Raw genomic sequence first — 24,055 nt, forward strand, 5'->3', positions numbered from 1 at the left:
TCTCGATTAAAATATTATCCATTCATCTCTTTCTTCTTATACATGCATCAGATCGGTATTTTTTTTCAACTTTAGAAATCAAAATGTACCTATTTATATTAGCTGTATATCAAATTATAGAAATTTGAACATACCCAGTTACTTTATGTTTTATCTCGAAGAATAATCTTAGCTCATGATAAGAAGTGATCGATTCATTTCCGAACAGAATTTTACACATGACCTTACAATAGTGGTTAACGCATGTACAGGTATTTACTTTTTCTACTTTTTTAGCTCAGACCTTTCAACATTATGAAAATATAAAAATGTGGTAGGATTTCTAACATGAAAAACATTATGTGACAATCACGTACGAAATTCATGACTGTGACAGACTCATGCATTTGTCGTGTTAGATCTCACTTACACCCTGTTTAATTTCGATCAATGGTCTAACGTCATTTGTTCTTTTGGCATTGGTGATGTCTGCTAACATTCCATTTGTGAATTGTGATTGCTCTCTCAGTACCTACTCTACCTATGATATGAATTAACTCATCATAGATACCAGATTAAACTACTATACATAGAACAAAAACGTCATTATTATTGACGTTCCTAGAGAGTATGTCAGGAATAACTGTTACAGTAATATTGTTTCTGTCTATATAGAAATAACATCAACCATCTGATGCATACTGAACCTGCGTACAGTGTTACATCCACCATTGTCTATGAAAATGATGTCTGTACCAAGTCAGGAATATGACAGTTGTTATCCATTCGTTAAATGTGTTTGGGCTTTTGATATTTTGCAGTTTATAAGGTACTTTCCGTTTTGAATTTTTATCGGAGTTCAGTATTTTTGTGATTTTAGTTATTCATAAGTGTGAACCACATTTTTGAGGTCATTTCAAATAGACAGAAAAACATTGCAGTCGTTTTTTATAATTAAATTCTAATTTCCATTTTTAAGGAATTAATCATGAAAAAACGTTAGTGACCGTAATTATGTCTATGAGATGATAGACAAACAACTTCCAGCTAAACAGAAGACGTATTACATCAAGAATTCAATTATTAATCGATTTATTTAAACATAAGAACTCAAACCTTCTAGAAACAAGACATAGAGACTTGCATGACATGAATTTCCTTCCAAGACAAAATATGAATAGTCAATTTTGTTAAGACTGTTCACGGTGAAACATCATGTGAACAAATAAAAACATAATGGTACATACTAAGTGAACCTTATTATCAATGTTATTTCTAGCCGTTCTACTAAAGTTTATTTGGTAAAGAATTTAAAACGAAAGACATATATCAACAGATGTTCTTGTTAGAATTTATCTGTTACCAGTTGATTTAGCTAGTAAATCTACTTTTGTTTATTTTTCAGTGCACGCACGTTTAATTTGGACGGAAGTAAATTATCTTGTATTCTAACCAAATACATAGCGGTACAACAAGAACTTATTTTATTTTGGTTTCTAAGGATATCTAGGTAAAGAAGAAAATTAAGATCAAATAGGATGGCAACCTCGCCCCCATCCCCAAATCCCTCACTATGTTCAGGGTATCGACAACAATTCTGAAAATTCCAAAGTCAAACAGTGCATCTACACATGATTCAAGGACACAATCAGTTATCGAATATAATCCCTTGTGTGAACAGTGTATAACTTGAATTTTTTATACACTTTATTCTTGAAATTTAATGCATGAAATATTAAGAAAGGGATGAAATAACATGTTTTAAAAAATTGGGTGCTGAATCTTTATGTTAAGTAGTGATTATGTCCAGTTTAAAAAAAAATCAAAAATTAGTACGTCTGAAGCTCCTTAACTAAATTTTAGACCCCTTAACACAGAATGGTCAATATTTTGAGTTAGAGCTGATAGAAGTTTCTCTTATTTTGATAATATTTGTCCCAATGGACAAAAATATTTATGAGATTGACCAGGTGCGATTTTTTAATTTGAATTTATTTTCTGAAAGAAATGAACTACGAAATAACTGTATTCTCGGGCCACATGCCATTACACACTGTTTAAAAATTGAAAGAGTTTGGAGCATTTTAAATTTTTTGGGGTTTTTTTCTGGTACCATGGTAACAGTTTTTTCGGATTTGATTTAATATTCTATAAGAAAATGCAGTTTTTATGTATTTTCCGCTATGATCTGTATTAAACCTGTTTCCATGACAATGGCGGCCATTTTGGAACTTTTCAATATATATCACATTTAAATAGTTTCCTCTAAGTTCAGTATTTTTGTGATTCTTCTTTTTCCATGGCATTGACAGCCATCTTTAAATTTTCATACCGCGATTGCAATTCTACACCTATTGGTTAACCTTGTGCTGTGGTTCCATTACAATTTGTTCATCCAATTCCGAGTTGTTAGCTTGACAAAAAAAGTGGAAGAAATAAAAAAAAGACGTACAATAACAACATGTCATCCCATCTCCCATATAATAAGAGGAGTTATTTCAATTTACTGTACCAAAATCGCGTTTCGACTATAAATGTCTCTTCATTGATGCTCGAAGACAAAATATTTGAAAACCAACTAAATAGACATATTACTTTTGAGGAATGTGTACATTGTCTACTAAAAACAAATGTCACAAAAGTGGGAGATTGAGCTATCTATAAAACCAGGTTTAACCTTCCAATCTAGTTGTAAATGCCTGTACCAAATCTGGAATACGCCAGTCAATGTTCACTTTGATTGAAAGTGCTTGATTTTGCCAGTCATGAAGATTTTTTTTAATTTTCCTTTGAGTTCAATATTTTTTTTATATACTTTTTATATCTTTCATCCAAAATATTTTTTTATGATTGAATGTGTTGCAGTTTTTATGGAATAATGCACAATGTTCCTCCTATAATTTGTATTTTCTTAGCCTTGTGATATTCTCGTAACCTCTTCCTTGAATAACACTGTATAAGTAGGTCACGACTGCGTTTCGTGTTTAGGTTCAATCTACGATGGGTTACCACACCATGTCATGATAGCTATGTTTAGTGGCGTCATAATGATTTTATGGTATTTCAATACGTCTAAATGAAACTATGAAATGAAAAGATAAACGGCAATGAAATAATCACCTCGAATGAAAGGGCATATCTAAAGTTCACCTGACTAGTATTTTTTTAATGAAAATGTAACTATTTTCCAGAATGAAACAATAGGACAAGACTGAACACTATAAATGGGAGAAATGTTATTAGTGTTATCAACAAGAAGATATTGATGGTTGATTACGAACTTTCCGTTTTGAATTTTTCTAGGAGTTCGGTATTTTTGGTGTTTTACTTTTCTTCTATAGCGAACGTCTACCTCCGTGTTCCTTCGTGTTCTAGTCAAAACAAACGGTTTCAAGCTAAGTTTTCTGGTCTTCTAACAAAGTACAATTACTTGTGCGTGTTGTTATTTTTTCAAACAAGGAACGATGTTTTAATGCATGGTTATATTATCTGATGAACGTTAGTTAAGGTTAATGTACAGTAAATGGGATATGTTACAGATTTTGGTATAATTTTGCATATAAATTAAGCTCGTTAAACTATGAATGAAAATTGAAAAAAACAAGACATTTACCTATTTTTTCTGGAATATTACCGAATGAAATCTTTCAAAAATAGGTAGACATAAAAATAGAAGGTCCATAAAATCGGTAAAAATTTTTATATTTGTCTCGAATCATCAAGACTCAAATATCAACGACATCACACAACGTCGATTCAAGGGTATCGTCATCATGTTGTTAAAATTCCCCTGTCCTAAAAAAAATCGTTGACACTACCAATATTTTACATAAGAAATGTCTGTTCAAATTTGGTTAATTTATTTTTATAAAAATGATTTAAATGGTTATCTTTTACCCTATATCAATCCGTGAAACAAAATCAATACATGCCCAGAGAAAAGGGAAAAGACGAAGTCCTTGTAATGCTTTTTCCAATCGCAAAGTCACATTGAGGCACTCTTTTTAAAAGAATCATTCCGATGTAGCAAAGGATATAACCAGTGATGAGATTCTATATATGTCGATGCCACCTATGGTGGAGGTTCTTCGATAGGGTACAAAATGTATCACCGGCCCAATAGTCATTACTTGTATGTTGACATCGATGGTCATTCATATGGTCACAAACATCTAGACAAATATAAATATAGTATGAACAAAAGTTTGAATATATCAGATCTACTAGAATTCTAAGGATTTTCTATCCGATAAAAATATAACCAAATCTACATTTGTAAAAAACCTTTCGGAATGTTTGATACAACTTGGAATTTTTCTTGTTTTCGGTTTTTTTTTTTGTTTTTTTTTTTTTAGTTTCTGAACTCTAACAGCACTGACTAGTTTATGTAGAAGAAACAGGCGTCTAGGGTACAACGTTTTAATATGAAATCGATAATCATTGTATTTGAAACAGATAAATGACAAGCGTTTCACAATCTCAACACTAAACTCTATTTGTTTCTAAATTTCAAATGAAGTGAATGTTATAGGTATTAACCTTACGGCCTTAAATACGCCTTTTAGACACGAAGAATATAAATGAATTCAATTGTGAAAACTGCTGGCCTAATTTAAAACCAAAAAATAAGGGCAAACGAATAAAGAGGTATGAACCACCAACAGCCACTGAACTAAAGACTTAGGATAGTCTCATAAAGAATGTGACATAATTTATCATTTTTGAAGGCACTAACAACCTTTTTCAGCCGGGGCAGTGGTGAAACAACAACATAACAACAGACTATGGAATCAGTTGAAAAGGCCTTAACCCATTAAACAAATCAATACAAATCAAGAAAACATTTACTTTTTACCAAACTCACAAACTGAATGTGATAGGGTATGGATACATCAACCACAATACACACGACACAAAGTACAGATCGGCGAGTACTTGCAACTACTGACAACTACTTCAACACCAATAACAACAAAGTGGTTTTTTTTTGTTTTTTTTTTTATGTATATTAGTCTCAATTATCAATTAGTTCACAGCCACCATTCAACATTCAATTGATTTAGTGTAAAGACGTCATTGACAGTCAGAAAAGATATGGCTTTGTACATTGCATACATATAGGTATAGACAAAAATGATACCATTAATGATACATATTTAAACCTTTCGTCTGTAATCTAACATACCAATAGCCAACGTCAGAGAAGGCCCTCGATTAATTTCCAATGTATCTATACCTTTAAAAACGCCATTGCCAGAATACGAGAAACATTAGACAATTTTTTTAGCATCAAGGTTTTAAAACATTCTTTGTTCTCTGAATATAAAATTCAAGTATATTACAAAGAAATGAAAATGAAAAATAAAAATGAGACAAGAATGAATACATAAACAACCAAGACATTGTTGCTACTTTTTGACAGTCGTATATAAACGACAAAGTCTTAAACTAGTAAATAGTTCCTTGCTATTCTTTGATAGTAGGATGACAGTAAAATTTTCTGGACCATTAAATCAAATAATGGAGATTGCTGCAACCCTCAATATCATTTCGATTATGATATTTTTGCTTTTAAGTCAATACATTATACAATACCAATTGCATTTTATTTCAAATAAATGCAAGAGATATATTTTTCATTCCGGCTTTGTATTGAATTAATCAACGACCTAGTGAAACACGCGTCCGATATACAACTTGACCATGTTGACTATAGTTGGTGTACTAGAAACCTGGTTTGATTCATAATTTGGACAAAAACGTTAATTTGGCATTACATAAATCACGTGACAATGAATCTGTTGTTCTGGTTTATTTAAGTTTTCCTCCTATAGTTCAAAATAATCAAGTTAAGTATTACGTGATCGTCACGCACAATTTTAAGATAAAAGTTGGAATCACAACAGATGTACACATAGATCTCACCCCGTTAGTACGTATCACGGTTTTACAGACAAGCGACTAGGTAAGTCCCATCAAGCAATTATTTCCTATTAGCAGATGTTGACAATTGGCCAAATTTCGACACATTTATGTTAAAAAAGGACAAGTTGACATACACAAATTTTATCATTATCAATTGTTTCTTTTATATCAAAAATAAAGATATGTAAATTATAAAGCATCCTTACAATGCAAAACAAAAATACATCAAAATACGATCCGCAAATTAAGCTCCTCAATGCTCTTCAACTTCGTATTTTAGTGGCCTTAAAAAAAGCATTTGATTCCAGCGACACTGGTGAGTCTTAAGAAGACACAACGCGCGTCAGGCTTACAAAATGTTAGTCCTGCTATTCATGATAAGTATTGTCTATATCATTTTGATTTAGCACGGCATAACTCTAGACTTTTTGAGGAATCTTTAGTGGAGCATTGTAAACTCTGCCATCAAAACTAAAACTTTATAAACCAATATAATTTAAAGTAATTTATTATCTGTGCCGCTGAAATGAACGGGTATATTACCATTAACATTGTTTGGGGTTAAACCAGTGCGATTTAAGCACTTAACCATTCTCTTTTTACCTCGACTTGTTTATATATGAAACCATGTTTAGAGAATCGTACAAATAATTCATGTCAGTGCTAAATTTTGTATTAAATGACGTCACTAGCAAAACAATATATATTGATACCTTATCATAATCATCGAACAAGACATCCAGGTATACACCTTGAAATGTACAAATAGACAACTTGAAAGTTGCAGCAAAAATTAACGAAATTTTTACACATTTTTTCTCCCTTTTTTGCTTTTTTAGAATTAATAAGCATAGATCGAATATAACCCTAACATGATACATCTACACTTTTCCAGTGAATATCATTTAGAATATTGCCATAAATCTAAAATCTAGTTGTCATTAGAGGAATTCGGAGTCGATTGATTGATTGATTGTTGGTTGCTTATCATTTAGAGGCAAATATTTCATGCATTTTTAGGAGAAAAAAACAATAAATACAATAGATAGGTCCGTGGTGCAGGACGGGGATTTTTGGACTGCCACTGGAATACGAAGCTACACTGTATATAAAAGAGGGACAGAAATTATGCCTTGAAACAAGACACTTACGGACCAATCAAACTAGTGTAGCAAGTTGAGCATGACACTCTCTTTACAAAAGACATCAGATAAAAAGTCCCCATTCTGACCAGACTAGTGCATCCTCCACAGCCAGACGTCCACCGCACTTTAGAGAGTTTCACTATTTCACTATCCCTCAGTGACCTTTGGTGTTCAGCAACTTGAAGATATTTGGTACCGGATAAAATTTATACATTTGACATACAGCAGAACGATAGAAGTATTACATCACCCTGCATCACCCTGCTAGCAATCACATGACTGAAATGTCAAAGCTAACATAGACAGATATGTTGACTTTTGTGTTATATGTATGTCTGTCTGTCTGTCTGTCTGTATTACATTGACACTCTAGATTCGGTTTTACCATATCAAAAGGCAGCTTTTTAGTAGACAGCATTTAGTTTATGTTAACTGCTACATTTAATTAAGTCAAAGCACAAAATAGTTCTTAGTCTATATTATTTTTATTTAATTCACAGTAAAATGAAGATCCTTCTACTAGTTGGATTGTGCATATCAACAGCTTTATGCCAGTTTCAACTGACAAGACAAAGCTATACAACATTTCCTTCTACTTCTGGAGGCACACCATCATTATTCAGCAATGCTGCTCACCAGGCATCTTATGACCCACAGGAAAGAATACTTTACGTATTAGGTAAGTTGTTACTGCAATTGTACTATGAATTATTCTATTATAGACCTCAAGCATTCCAGCACCGACTGCGTTTGGAATATATGTTTCCCAGCAGATACAAAATTCCAGAGCGTCAGTTTTTCTCTCATGGTTTCCGGGATTTTTTGCAATTGTAAAGCTAAAGTCAACACTTCGCAATATTTACAAACGCAATCAAAAGTTTTGGGTAGCCGGAAGGTAATATATATTACCGCGGTCTTAATTACAAACCCGTCTCTTTTTCGTGATCGTACTAAATCTGAACGCCAATTATCACCGATTGTCAACTTGCCATGCGGAATACGACAGGTTCCAGGTGGAACCGCAATTGATTTCCCTTCCGCAGCTCCTGGGTTCTCCATCAGTTATGAGTGGCTCTAGCGTTGCCTTATGTTTATTTTAATGTTTAATTGTCTTTTTTTTTCTTTTTGACCAAGGTATTTTCTGTTTTTCTTTGACTTTCAATAACATTTTACATATCTCAGGCATTTTTTTCCGTAACGTTTTTCTCATATGGGGGTTAACATTGCAATATGCCGAAATCAACTTATTGCACAAATATCCTTTAAAATATTATGCACACAAAGGCAAAAAGGATTTGTGTTCATTTTTCCCCCTGAATACTACAGTCCGTCTGCAAGACTAATGATAGGCATCGGTCGTTTTTCTTAGTCTAATAATACGTTTTGGTGAAGTGTTGACATTGTACTAAATTGCCTCTTTTTGGGATGACGTCTAATTATATGCATGCATTTGAACAAATTTTAAATGGTCCTTTGAGAACTGATTCAAAGCAAAACTCTGCCCTTACCTAACAAATCCTTCATTTGAGTTTTCTATTTTGTAAAGTTTCTCTACTCTTTTTCGATCGACTTATCTTTAAAAAACCTTTCTATTGGATTAATTCTATAATAAACTTTCGACCGATATATGCATGAAATAAGCAAACAATAATCAGTCAATCAGTTACTATGATTATATTTGTGTTTTGTGTTGGTTGATTCAGAGTTTAGAAATTCTGAACACATACATATCAAACATTGACCAGCAAATTGTCCAAAATTTAACATAAAGAAAAATATTCATTTATTGAAAAATTAGAGAAAAATTTAACAATTGCACACATCTTTCATTTTGAAAACGCGTATCGGCCTAGATTATTCTGATGTGTATTCCAAATCTACGACGTGCATTCAGCACAAGGGTGCTTCACACTTTTACAAAACGTGCGGTTATGTGTGCTTTAAAGAACAAAGCACTTTCCGCTTTGAATTTTCGTTGGAGTTGATATTTTGATATTTTACTTTTTATCGGGTCCCTACAACAAATTTTTTGATCTATCATAACAAAGATATTGGTTTATTTGCACAAATTATGATAAAAAAAATGTGTTGTTAAAGAACTCGAAATTCACAGCAAAACTAGGAATCCAACATATACCATTACATCTTTACTGGTGGAGGATACATCTTTCCTGGTGGAGGATACATCTTTCCTGGTGGAGGAGATTTTTGAAAAATCAAATTTGTTTTTCTCTTTTATGGTATTTTCATTACGAAGAGTAATGACTATAACCTTAAGAAACCGAAACTTCACAAAAGCCTTATAGAGAACGACGTAAAACTAGATTGTCAAAATATTCTTCTTTACATATTTCTAAACATTTTATCCCCATTCTTTCTACTGTTAAGTCGACATTCAATGGGCAGATCTTTAGATATCTGAATAGTCTATTCTGTAGTTTTTCTGACCGTGCTCTATTCCAGATTATTACATTTTAAATGAATATATAATTACATGGCTGGTGATGGATGTATATCATAAGACCCTTACCCTGTCGACGCAGGTCTCGTTGCTTTTTGTGGTTATCCTTCAGTGTTTTTTGTTACCTTGATTTGTTTTCAATTTATTAGATTTGTACATCGGTGAACTACGATGACCTTAATTTAGATCGCTCTAACTACTGTAAATTCAGAAATTATTGCGTGCATTTATTATTGCGGTTTTGTCATTTTAGACTAAAATGCGTTTTTTTTTTTTTTTTTTACGATATTGAGTAAAATCCTGTTTAATTCAATATAAAAAAAAATAAAATTTGATTTTAAATTATTGCAATAATAACCCTGATGCATTTTTCGCAATAATAAAAACATCGCAATAATTTCTGAATTTACAGTAGTTTAAAATGAACAGCTTAAAAAAGTTCTTTTGTTATTTTATTTCAGGTGCTCAACTCGCAATAAATCGACCACGCCTTCTTCATATTGTTGATATGTTCAACCCAGCGGCTCCATCTATTCTACTCACACATTCAATTGATCCATCCTTATATGGTCGAGCTAATGATGTTCAAGTTTGCGGTGACACCGTTGCAGTAAGCTTAGACTCTCCAGTGCCTACTAAAGAAGGATACGTGATTATGTTTACCACATTTAGACGTGGTAATACACAGTTAGTGAGTGTTGGAGTTGAACCTGGTAAGCTGACAATACGTTATATTACACAGGGCAGATTATGGGGAAATATTACAGAATAGGCTACCAAGGTTGTTTCTATCATATACACTAGGTAATTGTCAATCCAGTTCAATTGATCTTCTGTTAATCCTAGTTAGTCATAGATTAGTTTAGTCAATTTGTTCTAGAAAAAGTAGCACATCATCAAGTTATCCAAACTAGTCAGTTAAAGTATATGATATTTCTAATAAACTTTCAATCAATTGAACTCTTAAGTTTCATACAACTCAGTTTCTTTCTGTATCATATAAGAAAGTTAAATAACTTCGATTGTTACGATGGATTGAATTCATCACTACAGTTAAATTAGATTAATTGACCAAATTTTATTGTGATCTGTAGGACTTTTAAACGAGTCAAAAGTAAAATCACAAAAATACTCAACTCCGAGGAAAGACCCTAATCATATGGCAAAATCAAATGATAAACACAGCAAACGACTGGACAACAACTGTCATATTCCTGACTTGGTAAAGGCATTTTTAAGTGTAGAAAATGGTAGATTGAACCTGGTTTTATAGTGAGAAGCTTCTCACTTGTACCTTAAAAAAAGTTTGATTCAATTATGATTTAACAATTCAATGAATTAAATTGATCCCTGGATTTCAATTAACTCAATGTTGTCTTTTGAATGACAACACGAGCAATTGAAAACAGTGAAACTCTTACCATTATAGTGACGGTCACACAACAGTCAAATGCAATGTTAAGCAAGCTTTATCACAAGGTTTTATAGAGTTTTCTTTTTTTTTCAATATACCTTGTATCTTTATGTTTTTGTTAATACTTTTTCGAATCATTCAAAGCTCTGTTATGGTTTGACAAATAAGTCAAAATATATTTTTAAATCAGCTTATACAATTCCTCTCTCAATTAATTCGATTAAAGTCTTGATGCGAAACGATTCTAAGACGATACATTTGACTAGCTTGACCTAGGATCTGTCGGAGCATCTGTTAATGATTTAGTGAGGTATTTCAAGATACGTACTTATTCTTTGAGAAAGGGATTTTTATCATCTCTGAATCTTGGAAAAGATCAAGCCTCAAATGACTTCTTTCTACAAAAGAAAATCCCTGTACCAAGTCAGGAATATGACACTTGTTTTTATTCGTTTGGTTTGTTTGTGCTTTAGATTTTGGCATTTGATTAAGCCTTATATTCTAATTCATATTTATTTTTAATTTTAGTTGGCGTTGACCCAAAAGGAATGGCATTTACTACTGACTGTCAGAAGCTTATCATTGCGAATGAAGGTCGGGGTGGACTCGATGAGTCATTCATAGATCCACCAGGCTCTGTGTCTATTTTGCTAAGGAATGACCTTGGATCTCCAGCACATGTCAACATTAATTTCCAATCTTTCCTAGAAAATAGGTAGATTTCTTTTTATATATTTTGGAGTTTAATATGACGTCCATTATCACTGAACTAGTACATGTATTTGTTAAGGGGACAGCTGAGGCACGTGTGGGATTTTCTCGCTGTATTGAAGTCTCATTGTGCCATTCAGCTGTTTTCTGCTCTTTGGTCGAGTTATTGTCTCCTTGACACATTCCCAAATCAGTATATTAGCCTGGTACCTTTGATAACTTAATACTTGTACTATAAAATACATAAAACACATAGTATATAAGGAACATTCAAGACAAATTAAATTACTTGCATTGGGGCAAGCTCAAAATATTTTTTTTTTATAATTTTATTGTGATAGTATAACAGAACATGTAAAATCATATTTATTCAAATATCCGTGTAAATATGATTTATTTTTATATATTTTGCATTAAACGGAAAATGTGGGGTTCTAATAACTTTAGATCATCATTAATTAACATTTCTGAACATGTCACCAACTACTGTGTTGTCAAACGGTTTGACAAGTATGATTAGCCAATTTAATTAAATTCTTATAAAAATGAAATTTGTAATAAACTATGCACATTTTTTGGTATCTGTCAATCATCACAATATACTGTTTTTCCCAATTTGCTGCGAACAAAGCGAAAATTAACCACAGACAAAAGAAACGGTATTTGCTATGAAATAGAAATGAAATTGTATAAAAAAAAAAAAAAAAAAAAAAAAAAAAACGCCATAGTTTATTTAAAGGAGCACTAGCTTTCAAAATCGTGTTCACCGGTTCTTTTTTTCTCAAATTCTCATATTTGATTTATAACAATGTAAAACATTTCTCCAAATTATAAAAAGTCTAAAATAAACCATTTACAGGGCATGGACTCAATATATGTAGCTTCGTTTTGTGTGTATCTTAGTCTTAACGCCATCTATTAACTATCGAGTTGACCTCCGACGACCTCCGATGACCATATCAACGATATAAACATAATTAAAGAAATAAATATATATATCGAAAGCGTGCAATAGGAATTTTCTTGGTCTGTTTTTTTTTTTTTTTTTTTTTTTTTTTTTTTTTTTATTGTATAGATTAAGAACATGTGTCAATCATCGTTTTTATCTGTCTACGAATGATTTTTTTGTGGATCGAATCATCCAATCAAATGATTTACCTTCGTTTCATTTTCATTGTTGACATTCTTTTCTTTTAAATAACTTTACACAAACAATGCATTCGTAATCCACCTCTACCTAAGGAGCTAAATTGAATTTCCCATGATTACGTATTCAATGAGGTCGAAATATTCACTTGCAAGTAAATAATTCATCATCAATGTTTCTTAGCTTATTTTCACAAAATTGAAACAGACTGGCTGCTAAACGCGAATTATTATTTCACTTTTTCACTTCCATTAAAGATTGAACAAAAACACGTTTATATATCTCGTAGCTACCGCCCCTTTAAAAGAATAGAGCGAAAGAGTCAAAATGATATAACGAAAACTGAAAATTAGCAGTTGGTGTTCTATTCATATAACAAGTATAGTTAACATCGTATGATCTGTAATTGTACGGTTTTTATCCTATTCCCGATTGTGACATTCAATCGAAAATTGTACAAACAACAATACGAGATGGGTGATCGTTATAGTATTTCTTTGTCACGAATAAACAGAGATATGCTCCCAACAAAAAATCATGTCCTTCTTTCTTCGATTGTGACATCACCAAATGGAACCTTTCGCCTAATTTGTACGTGCATTAGCAAAACAACGGTTTCAACATGAGTTGCAAGATATGCTCGCTTTTCTGTTTTATCTGAGTTCATAACCGCTTTTTTTTTAGTGTTTGTGCTGCTCTGTCTTTAGTTTTTTATTAACTGTTTTGTAGATTTGCTTTTGGTCTTCTGCTGTTATTTTGACACGTCGTTATCGGTTTGTCTTCGACTTATGATTTTTTAATGTCTTCAGGGCATCTTCCACATATGTTTATTTAACTGAATAAGGACACCCATTTTGGGTAGTGCATGCATAGCATGGAACGATAACCTGTTGACACATCCGTTTGAAGCTCATACATTTTCCCATTAGGTATTAATATGTATGTAATATACATTATATAATTCACAAGCTGTTACTAGTCCGAGAGACCCATCGATTTCTGCATTTTGACTTTCACTTTCAAATGGACGTCAAGTTACGAGAGAGTTCGTGGCCTCGAGACTCAAATATGCAAATATTTATATTTTTTCACCTCCTTTATAGGAGATCGATGTTTAACATTTAGAAGCCAACCACGACTTTTCACCTCCTTTACAGGAGATCGGTATTGAGCATTTAGCTCCGACCACGATGACATTCGGAAGCTCTCGGACATTTAGATAACTTGCATCGTAAATGAACGAGGTGTTACATTATGGTCATTTGCACTGTTTTCTCGTGGTCACGTGATAATCTTTGAAATGCAGAAATCGATGGGTCTCTGTGAAAACTGTTAAAATATGGAAAAATAAAGGTTGGCAGGTAGGTCAAACTTACATAAATGAAGAGATAAATGAAAAATGAACAGATTGATGCCCGATTTATATAATTCCAAGGCCCTCAATCGGCACCAGAAGCGTCGGACGAAGCAGCGCATCTATTTTGGGTGGGCAAATATCCACTTTTTAATATGGGACGAGCTCTGACGTCCCACGGCCCCAGCTTGTCTGGCAAAACAGCCGTAGAACGTCAGAGTAATCTCGGACTAGCTACAAGATTTCAGATTAAGAGAATCGGCATCTCTTGACACCCACAATGTATAAAATATAAAATGACTTTCATTTGCCAGTAAAATATTCATATAATTATTGGTAGACCGTTTATTGGTCAACAGCAAGTGGTAAGTGCTTCGGTACTGATATGATTTATAACATACCATTTCTTAACTGTAAAGTGTATAAATAAGAAATCTTTAGCGACTAACGAAAACAACTCACCAGGGAACGTTCACCTTATATGGGGTTTTATTATAGTTTTTCCGTCTCTTTTGGTCACAGAGCTTATCAAATTTATTTTTTATTAATAATTGGCTGCAGTTTTGGGGTTTAAGCCATCATAATGCAGATAAATCCTGAAAAATTGTTTAGACGCATCAAATATTTATTTGGTTAGTCTCATTTTACGGCTCTCGCCAAAATGTTGTATGTCATAAAGGTGTTTTGAGAATTTACATTTCTTATAAATAACTTAAATTTCAAAATTGTAAGACATATGTACATATGTACTGCATTTTTAACAGACGATAGGACAAATTATTTGAGTATATTTCTAGATAAGAATTTCTCTGTTAAACGGGAGATCACTCGCATGTGCCCGAACAGTACACCAAATAGGTGTATACACAATGTTAATATATTGATAGTTAGTCGCTTAAACTTTCAGCAGAAATTAAATACTTTATGCATATCCATTCATTTTAATTTGTAGAACAAAATACATATCGCCTATTAAATCAATTGTTCTCATAATGTATGGTCATCGTTGGGGTACTATATTGTCACAAAATTTAAGAAGTTTAAAGATATTGATATATATGTATTTATTTATGAACTTCTATTTCGCCAATATAGAGAAGCCGCGTATCAGGCACAGGGTGTGAGGTGGGTATATAGGGGAGACCATACTGCTGGTATCGTCAACAATATGTGGGATGATCTGGAGCCTGACCAGGTTACTATAAGCATGGACCAACGGTTTGCTTATGTTTCACTTCCGGTGAGTGTATAACTTAAAAATGTTTTGTCAGTATTCAGTAAGTCAAATCTATATCTTCTTGATAGCTTCCCCCAGAGAGTTGGTGGTAACGTTCAAGTGTGAAGAATTACAAAAACTATGTTTGTAATGATTTCCTTCTTCATAAATCGATATAGTTATGTTAAAATGAATCCGATCTTCATGTTTTTAAGTATTTTATCAAGCGATAGCGACAAAAATATATAAAAAATCTCCAATTTAGTATGAAACTAATGACACACAAAACATGAAATATATTCTTGTTTAGTATACTTCAGTTTGAAATGATAGATTCTGATTGGTTAATACTATATTTTATTCCATGTCACAAGAAAAAAATTCATGAATACATTTAAGCTTGGTTCATAACATTAATTTGAAACGACTTTAATCGTTCATTACCACAGAAAATAAAGGCTTATATTAATATTTTGATGTCTCCGAGTAATCTTTCTTGGTTTTCCTGCGATTGAACGCATGAAACGAGACAAAAATAGGCCAATGATAACAAACCAGTTTAAATATTGTTTTTATTTATTGTATTTAGGAAAATAATGCTATTGCTAGAATTGATATCAACGCATATTCAGTGAATGAAATTTTCGGATTAGGTTTGAAGAACTGGACGCTTTTCAGAACTGACACAAGCGATCAAGATGGAGGTATGATGATGTTTCTTGTTGTAAAAAAATAACATTGATGTATGTTCGCATTTTTAAAGTAACATTGCAGAATCAAATATAGTATGAACGGTTTGTCTATTTTGCACTAGGTAAAAAAACATTGCAACAACTCCAGAAAACGACTAATTACACCTACAGTTTATGAGTGAAAAAAGGGGGGTCATCAAAGATTAAATGAGGTGCTGCATCTTTTTCAAAGTTTTTGTATCTTGATTTTTCCTACATATAAATATTTAAAACGACGAGGATTGTGCGCGTTAAATCGCTGGTTAAATCACACCACATATAGTTCCTGTCCAAATAAGACGACCTTTTACAATTTTTTGCAAGTTGTTGTTTGAATCTCTTGATCTTCGGATGAGACATGGGAGCTGTGCACCTGCTTCAACAAATCCTGTTTTTCGTTTGCATTTATTGACGACGTGAATTTTTGATTTTCTTGTATTCACTGGATTTGGTTTCATATAGAAACAATTTTTTATCGAAAATAAGGTACAAATTATACAAAACTTAAATATAATGCTTTTGTCTCAAACATAAGCTATCAGTTGATTCAATTTCGTCGAAATAAACTGAAAAATATCGTTCAGGTATTATTGACTTGCAAGTTTATAATTTAATTCTTTTGAATCTGTATTCAAGCAACCTTAACTTTAACATTTATTGTTATGGCTCAAGCATGCGGTCACGCGGCACGGTCATGAAAAGAATGTCAATATTGAATAGTGAAAATAGAGAGATACCAGAAATTACCATTTTGGTGCTAGTCCGGCCAAGAAATTATCATTATGCTACAGTTAAAACGATGAATTACATATATTTATATCCTTAAACATGAAATCAAACAAACCTAGAAAAACTGTCACTATACATGCTTTTCTGACTACATTTCTACATTGATTAGGTTTATGTCAGAATCCAGGATCCACGGCAGTCCTCGGAGGTCATCTCAATTTAAAATTATTAGATGAGATCTAGTCTAAAATATGCACAAATTGATAATACATTCTTTTTCATGCATTGCTTATTGTTTCTTTTGGTGTTTTTTGTAATTTTGAGAGATATACGAATTAAGTTTATGTTATAAATCAAATATGATATTGTGGGTAAAATCGGAGAACATTAAATTGACTGCTTATGCCGCTCATAGTAAAATTGAGAAAGGAAATGGGAATGTGTCAAAGAGACAACAACTCGACCATAGAACAGACAACAGCAGAAGGTCACCAATAGGTATTCAATGCAGCGAGAAATTCCCTCATCCGGAGGCGTCCTTCACCTGACCCCTAAACAAATATATATACTAGTTCAGCGATAATGAACGGCATACTAAACTCCAAATTGTACACAATAAACTAAAATTAAAAATCATACAAGACTAACAAAGGCCAGAGGCTCCTGACTTGGGACAGGCGCAAAAATACAGCGGGGTTAAACATGTTTATGAGATCTCAACCCTCCCCTATACCTCTAGCCATAGTGCATGATTGGGCTGCAATCAATTAATTTTAATGTCTTGACTGATGTAGGAGCAAATCTTAATCATTATCCCATTTATGCGATGTACCAGCCAACAGATATTGCAACTGCTATTTTAAATGGTCAGGAGTATATAGTATCAGCAAATCAAGGAGTTATAAAAAGATATGCAGCTGCTGATGGATTGACAAATTCGTTTGATGAGTCCAAAAGAGCAAGACAAATATCCCTTGGTATGTTTATTTTATTATAAGAATTAATGAAAGATTTTAATAATAATATAAGATATTCAGCGAAACCAATGTTGACAATGCTTTTTCGAGGGGTACCAATCTGCTCTATCACCCTCTCAGCTATGTGTTATTTAATTTATTATACTGAATGTCCTATCATTATTGTCTTTTATAGATGAAATTTATTTAAAAGTATTTTCTATGTAGTCACGTACTTAACAACGTTACGGGTATTAGAAAAATCAACAGAAGTGAAGTAAATAGACAATAATCGTGCATTGACTTGACATATCAACGATATAAAGATTCGGCCCTAAACGGGAAAAAAAGCTCGGCTATATAGTAAAAAAAATATTTTCAATTGTTGTTATTGTGCTATTGTTATTTATTTGATTTAAATTTTGGGGGAAATCACCCTATAAAAAGGCCTCATACCTGGCGGAGAAATATACATCACAATGAAATGTACATCACCTATTGAAACCAATCGATGGTGAACGAATGCGTTTGCGTATGGAATAAAATATCAGCAATAAGCATAACACATAAAGATTTATAGGTTTTAAAGAAAAAAATAGAACGAGTGCAGTCTAAGATGTTTTATTTGTTTTATTTGAAAGTCAGATGATAGAAACTGAGCCAAAACGTAGAACTTGAAGCATTGTCTTTAATAACTTGATGTAAATTCAATTCATTGTCCTTTAAATTATCGACTTTTGATTGGTCTAGCCGAGAGGGTAACATTCAAACAAATTGTCATCCGCTCAGCCATGTGATAGAGTAAATTCACACCCTCGTCTTAGCCAATCAAAATATGGCATTTTACCGTGAAGTATAATAATATCAATTGACTACCATCTGTCAGCTATATTTGAATGCAGTTGAGAGAGAGTGCAAATTTTCAAATATTTACGGTTAAAATGTTCAGTGGAATATAAATGTCTGTAGGCATGTATGCAGACCATTTAATCAAATACCCAAAAACATACATTTTTTTGTCAATACATCTAAATAGTTAACCACGAATATAATGAATACACAATAAAAAAAACTTTCACAAAAAAAGAAAAACTGTGTCATAATCACAAAACCATGAATATAAACCTGACCGAAAGTGAAATGATGCTCAACATCATGAACTATTTGTTTGATATAACAAAAATAATTACTGATTTCTTAACAAGAGTGCACACGCTGAAATGTCTCGCCTTCTATACTAATCATTGATATTATGTTGATAGTCCTAAGTATAAAGCTTAGTTTTATTACAACTGTCTCATAAACTTAACATTAACCAAGATAACTAAACAAAGACCAATGAACCTTGAAAATGAGGTCAAGGTCAGATGAACCATGCCAGGCAGACATGTACAGCTAACAATGCTTCTATACAACATATATAGTTGACCCATTACTTATAGTTTAAGAAAAATAGACCAAAACACAAAAACTTAACACTGTGCAATGAACCGTGAAAATGAGGTCACGGTCAAATAAAACCTGCACGACTGACATAAAGATCATAAAATATTTCCATACACCAAATATAGTTGACCTATGGCATACAGTATTAGATAAAAAGACCAAAACTCAAAAACTTAACTTTGACCGCTGAACCATGAAAATGAGGTCAAGGTCACATGACATCTGCCCGCTAGACATGTACACCTTACCATCATTCCATACAACAAATATAGTATACCTATTGCATATAGTATGAGAAAAACAGACCAAAACACAAAAATTTAACTATAACCACTGAACCATGAAAATGAGGTCAAGGTCAGATGACACCTGCCAGTTGGACATGTACACCTTACAGTCCTTCCATACACCGAATATACTAGCCCTATTGCTTATAGTATCTGAGATATGGACTTGACCACCAAAACTTAACCTTGATCACTGATCCATGAAATGAGGTCGAGGTCAAGTGAAAACTGTCTGACAGACATGAGGACCTTGCAAGGTACGCACATACCAAATATAGTTATCCTATTACTTATAATAAGAGAGAATTCAACATTACAAAAAATTTTAACTTTTTTTTCAAGTGGTCACTGAACCATGAAAATGAGGTCAAGGACATTGGACATGTGACTGACGGAAACTTCGTAACATGAAGCATCTATATACAAAGTATGAAGCATCCAGGTCTTCCACCTTCTGAAATATAAAGCTTTTAAGAAGTGAGCTAACACCGCCGCCGTAGCCGCCGCCGCCGTAGCCGCCGCCGCCGCCGGATCACTATCCCTATGTCGAGCTTTCTGCAACAAAAGTTGCAGGCTCGACAAAAAATTAAATCCACACAATTCATTAATCTAGTATATTAGCTTTACATCTGAATATGAATAAATAATTCCTTGCAACAATTAATTATTGAACGGCCAACTTGAAGATTTATGAGCTATTTGTAGCAATTCAAATGGTTACTTTTTTTCTAATTTTAGACGGCGACTTCGATACAGCCACGTGGCCAGCAACGTTAACCACAGCTGTGAATTCCAATCAACAACTTGGTAGGTCACTTCTTTCCATTAGTTTATATCCCTTTTATCGATATATTGCTTGATGCCGTTATCGATATAATGAATTACTAGCAAAATGACTCCGTTATTCAAAAATAGAATTGTCATGTTTTAATTAATGTTTTTTAACTCTTGGGTACAAAATCAACAACCCATCATTAAATTATCATGTTATATTTCAAAAGTCCCTTAATCATGTGATTTGTTAATACAGATCATAAAAGGTTATTCTAAATTTAGAAATTATTGCGAGGTTTATTAATTAACGAGTTTGCAGTATTCATCATTTATACTGGCCCTGTAATACGTTGATAAGCATAATTGATTAAAAACATTTTTATTTATTTATTCTTTTTAAACCTCTCATTAAGAAATAAATAAATTAAGACATATACGATCTTATGTTTCATAGAGAAATTTGTATCTTTTGTGATAAATACCCACTAGTTAGCAGATCCTTATATTCGTGTTCAAATGATATTCGCATCATATATACCATGATTCAAATTGTGTATTTGTGCCAGACGCGCGTTTCATCTACAAAAGACTCATCAGTGACTCTCGATCGAAATAAGATAAAAAGGCCAAATAAAGAACAGTAGTAGAGTATTGGGGACCACAAATCCCTAAAAGTGTTGCCAAATACAGCAAACGTAATATATTCCTGATGTAGAAAAGCTTTAGTATTTCTAAATTTCAAAGTTTTGTAAACAGTTAATTTATAAGTATGACCATATCAAGGATTATTCAATGTCAATACAGAAGAACTGACTACTGGCCTGTTGATACTATTATTATAAATATCATTTCATCGAACTTAAAAAGAAAACTTCACGACAAAAGAGATTATTTCAGCTTTCTAGTGAACTTTCCATTTTTGTGTAGCAACATTCCATCAGCGCCTGTATCTGGAGTATATATCTCTCAGTTGATACGATATTCAAGGGTTTGCATTTGCTTCCTGATTTCATTGGTAGAGGGTTGCTACTAACCAGGATGCTATAAAAACAAGTGTTTCAAGTGATTGAAATCAACCATTCGGAACTTTTATGAGTACCATTACGATTTGATTGACCTTTATGGAATATACGTTTTACAGATGACGACGGATCGTTCCAATTGTCGTAACCACAATCCCATCTTCTTCTTCTCCGAATTTGACGTACTGAATCAGACTGATCAGCGGGTTTGAACATAAATTAGCAACAGAACGGGTGCCGCAAGTGGAGTTTGATCCGCTTATTCGTCCGGAGCACCTGTGATAACTCCGTTTTTTGATGGGGTTCTTGTTGTTCAGTGTTTTTTTTCTATGTTTGTTTCGTAAACAATTGTTTGTGTTTTGATTATTTTCTCTTATCCTATGACGTTTTCAATTTATTTTCGAATTAAAAAAACACAAGCACTCTTCGAAATAATCAAATAAGTATCTTTTTCATATGTTTTGTACAATAAGAAGGAAAGCCAAGTGAATTTATAAAACAGAAAATGGATAGATAACTTTCTTCGATTCTTTAGACTCATTGATACCAGATCATCTTGATCCCTTATTTCAAAACATTCAGCAAAAACAAATGACGAAAATGACTATAAAAAGATAATTTTATTTGTGCAGGTCGTTTACTTGTCCGAGAATCAGACGGGAGGGATCCTATCTCACAAAGAATTAAGGATGTTACTGCTTATGGAGCACGAAGCGCGTCATTGTGGCAAGTACAAACAATGTCATTAGCATATGATACCGCAGATGAACTTGAAACAAAAGAAAATGAAATGTATCCAAATACCTTCAATGGAGAGTGCAGTAACGGAAATCAGTCACCAATCCAACAGAGAGACCTAAGATCAGACGATCATGTAAGTTGATAAAAAATAAATTATAGTTGTAATAGATGCATCATTCCCCTCATCGTTGACAACTCTTGGAATCCAATTCTGGTATGTGTGGTTGATTTGATAAAGTAGTTTATCAACACTAAGGTTGAGACTTCCGACCCCGTTTGGTGGAAGGTGCGTTCGACTTCGATCTTAACTGAAAAGGATTGCAAATTATCCTGCCAAAGTCTTTGGGTACTCTGCTTCCACCATAAAAAAAAACAATGACCGTTACGATGATATTGAAAATATTGCTGAACGTGGTGGTAACTCTAACAATCATTCAATTCACAGAATGTGCTATTGGTTTAGTCAGAACGCAGAGTAAAAGCAGTACGGCAAATTTCCACGGATTACGTGAAAGGCAGAAGACTACTAATGAAATCTAGTGACAGTTAATATAACGAGTCTGAACAATAAGATTTAAGAAGTTTGCATCAACTTTGCATCACTTGTTATGCTGTGTTGAGTGTTGAGGGCATGTTTTTGATCAATTAGGTAAATTATACCGTGTAAAGTTTACCATAAAAGAGGGGCAAAAGATACCAGAGGGACAGTCAAACTCATAGATCGAAAACAAACTGACAACGCCATGGCTAAAAATGAAAAAAAGAAAAACAGACAAATAATAGTGCACATGACACAACATAGAAATCTAAAGACTAAGCATAATAGGACATTCTTGACCATAATGAATTATTTTAAATCTTATATAAACAAATCAAATCTTAACAGAGGATGACTGTATATAAGTGAGCTATTACACCAATGCTTCCATGTAGAGAAGTTGAAGTCCTCCCTCATTATCATGATTATCATGTATACATTACCGTAACGACAATATGTTCTTCATTGTGACACCACTGACTGAGACTTATTCATGGTTTTGCACTTGTCCTTCTGACGCACCCAGATTTTATTTTTATTTTTGCTATATTCCTACACAATGAAATAGGTCTTTAAACAATTTTCAGGGTCCAGAACCAACCGCATTAGCTGTAGGAATGAGTGGCACTACTCCTTTAATAGTAATTGGTACAAGAACAGGTGCTTTACATCTTTACAGTGACGATTTATTAGTACCTAGACACCAAAGTGTACACAGAGAAGGGCAAAATACTCAAACTTGGAACTCCTTATATACCGCTAATCAAGCTGGTGATGCCATTATAACAGACATCGGGTATTTATATATATATTTTTTTATCTTATTTATTTTACCATCAACGTTGTTTTGGGTGATTTTGTACCGTTTATATTGATAGTTTATAAACGAGTAAAGAACACAAAAAAACAACAGAAAAATAATCAAGACATCCACAGGTCAACGTATAATTGTTGGTAATTTACAATTGCCCATACTTCATGTTAAGCTTTAAATCGTGCCGAATCTAGACAATTTGTGAATCAAAAGAACAAAAAATACCTAAGCACATCTACCTGTATCTTTAATAAAGATAAATTACATAGAGCCACTTTGAAATTATTTTAGTTATGCTGCACTTGTTTAATGTTAAATTGTATTGCTGCTAAAGAGAGCTTCACACTGAAACATTTACTGTTATTAATGATGTTGAAATAAGATTATATTTTTATTTATTCAGAATCATAAACGCAGATGTTTCGCCTAACGGCAGAGTATTGGTTTGGGCAATTGGCTCAGCGACTGGTTCCCTTGGAGTATATGAAGTTAGCTTTTTACGGAAATAAATTAAAATAATAATTTTTGGTTCTACAAATCTCATCTCAGTTGAATTCAATTTAGTACTGGAAAGATACGCTCTTGTGATGACATTAAATTTCTTTGATGCAGTCATTTTTTGTATCTACTGTTTAATGAAATATTAAAATCATATGAAACAGTAA

General features: G+C 32.9%; 1 protein-coding gene and 1 long non-coding RNA gene across 2 annotated transcripts; both read left to right on the plus strand.

The window, feature by feature from the left end:
- The first annotated feature begins 188 nt into the window (after window positions 1–188).
- LOC143072764 (uncharacterized) lies at window positions 189–1,614 on the plus strand. Its single transcript, XR_012977295.1, has 3 exons — window positions 189–251; window positions 655–808; window positions 1,385–1,614. It is a non-coding gene; the product is annotated as an uncharacterized LOC143072764 (long non-coding RNA).
- A 4,198-nt stretch (window positions 1,615–5,812) lies between these two features.
- LOC143072765 (mesenchyme-specific cell surface glycoprotein-like) lies at window positions 5,813–24,055 on the plus strand. Its single transcript, XM_076247857.1, has 11 exons — window positions 5,813–5,944; window positions 7,550–7,728; window positions 9,972–10,223; window positions 11,453–11,639; window positions 15,232–15,376; window positions 15,942–16,056; window positions 17,607–17,789; window positions 20,240–20,308; window positions 21,930–22,171; window positions 23,164–23,372; window positions 23,794–24,055. Exons 2-11 carry the CDS (start codon window positions 7,554–7,556, stop codon window positions 23,897–23,899), a joined length of 1,683 nt encoding a protein of 560 aa, XP_076103972.1. The 5' UTR covers window positions 5,813–5,944; window positions 7,550–7,553; the 3' UTR covers window positions 23,900–24,055.

This window comes from Mytilus galloprovincialis, chromosome 4 (assembly GCF_965363235.1).
Source record: "Mytilus galloprovincialis chromosome 4, xbMytGall1.hap1.1, whole genome shotgun sequence".
Lineage (NCBI taxonomy): Eukaryota > Metazoa > Mollusca > Bivalvia > Mytilida > Mytilidae > Mytilus > Mytilus galloprovincialis.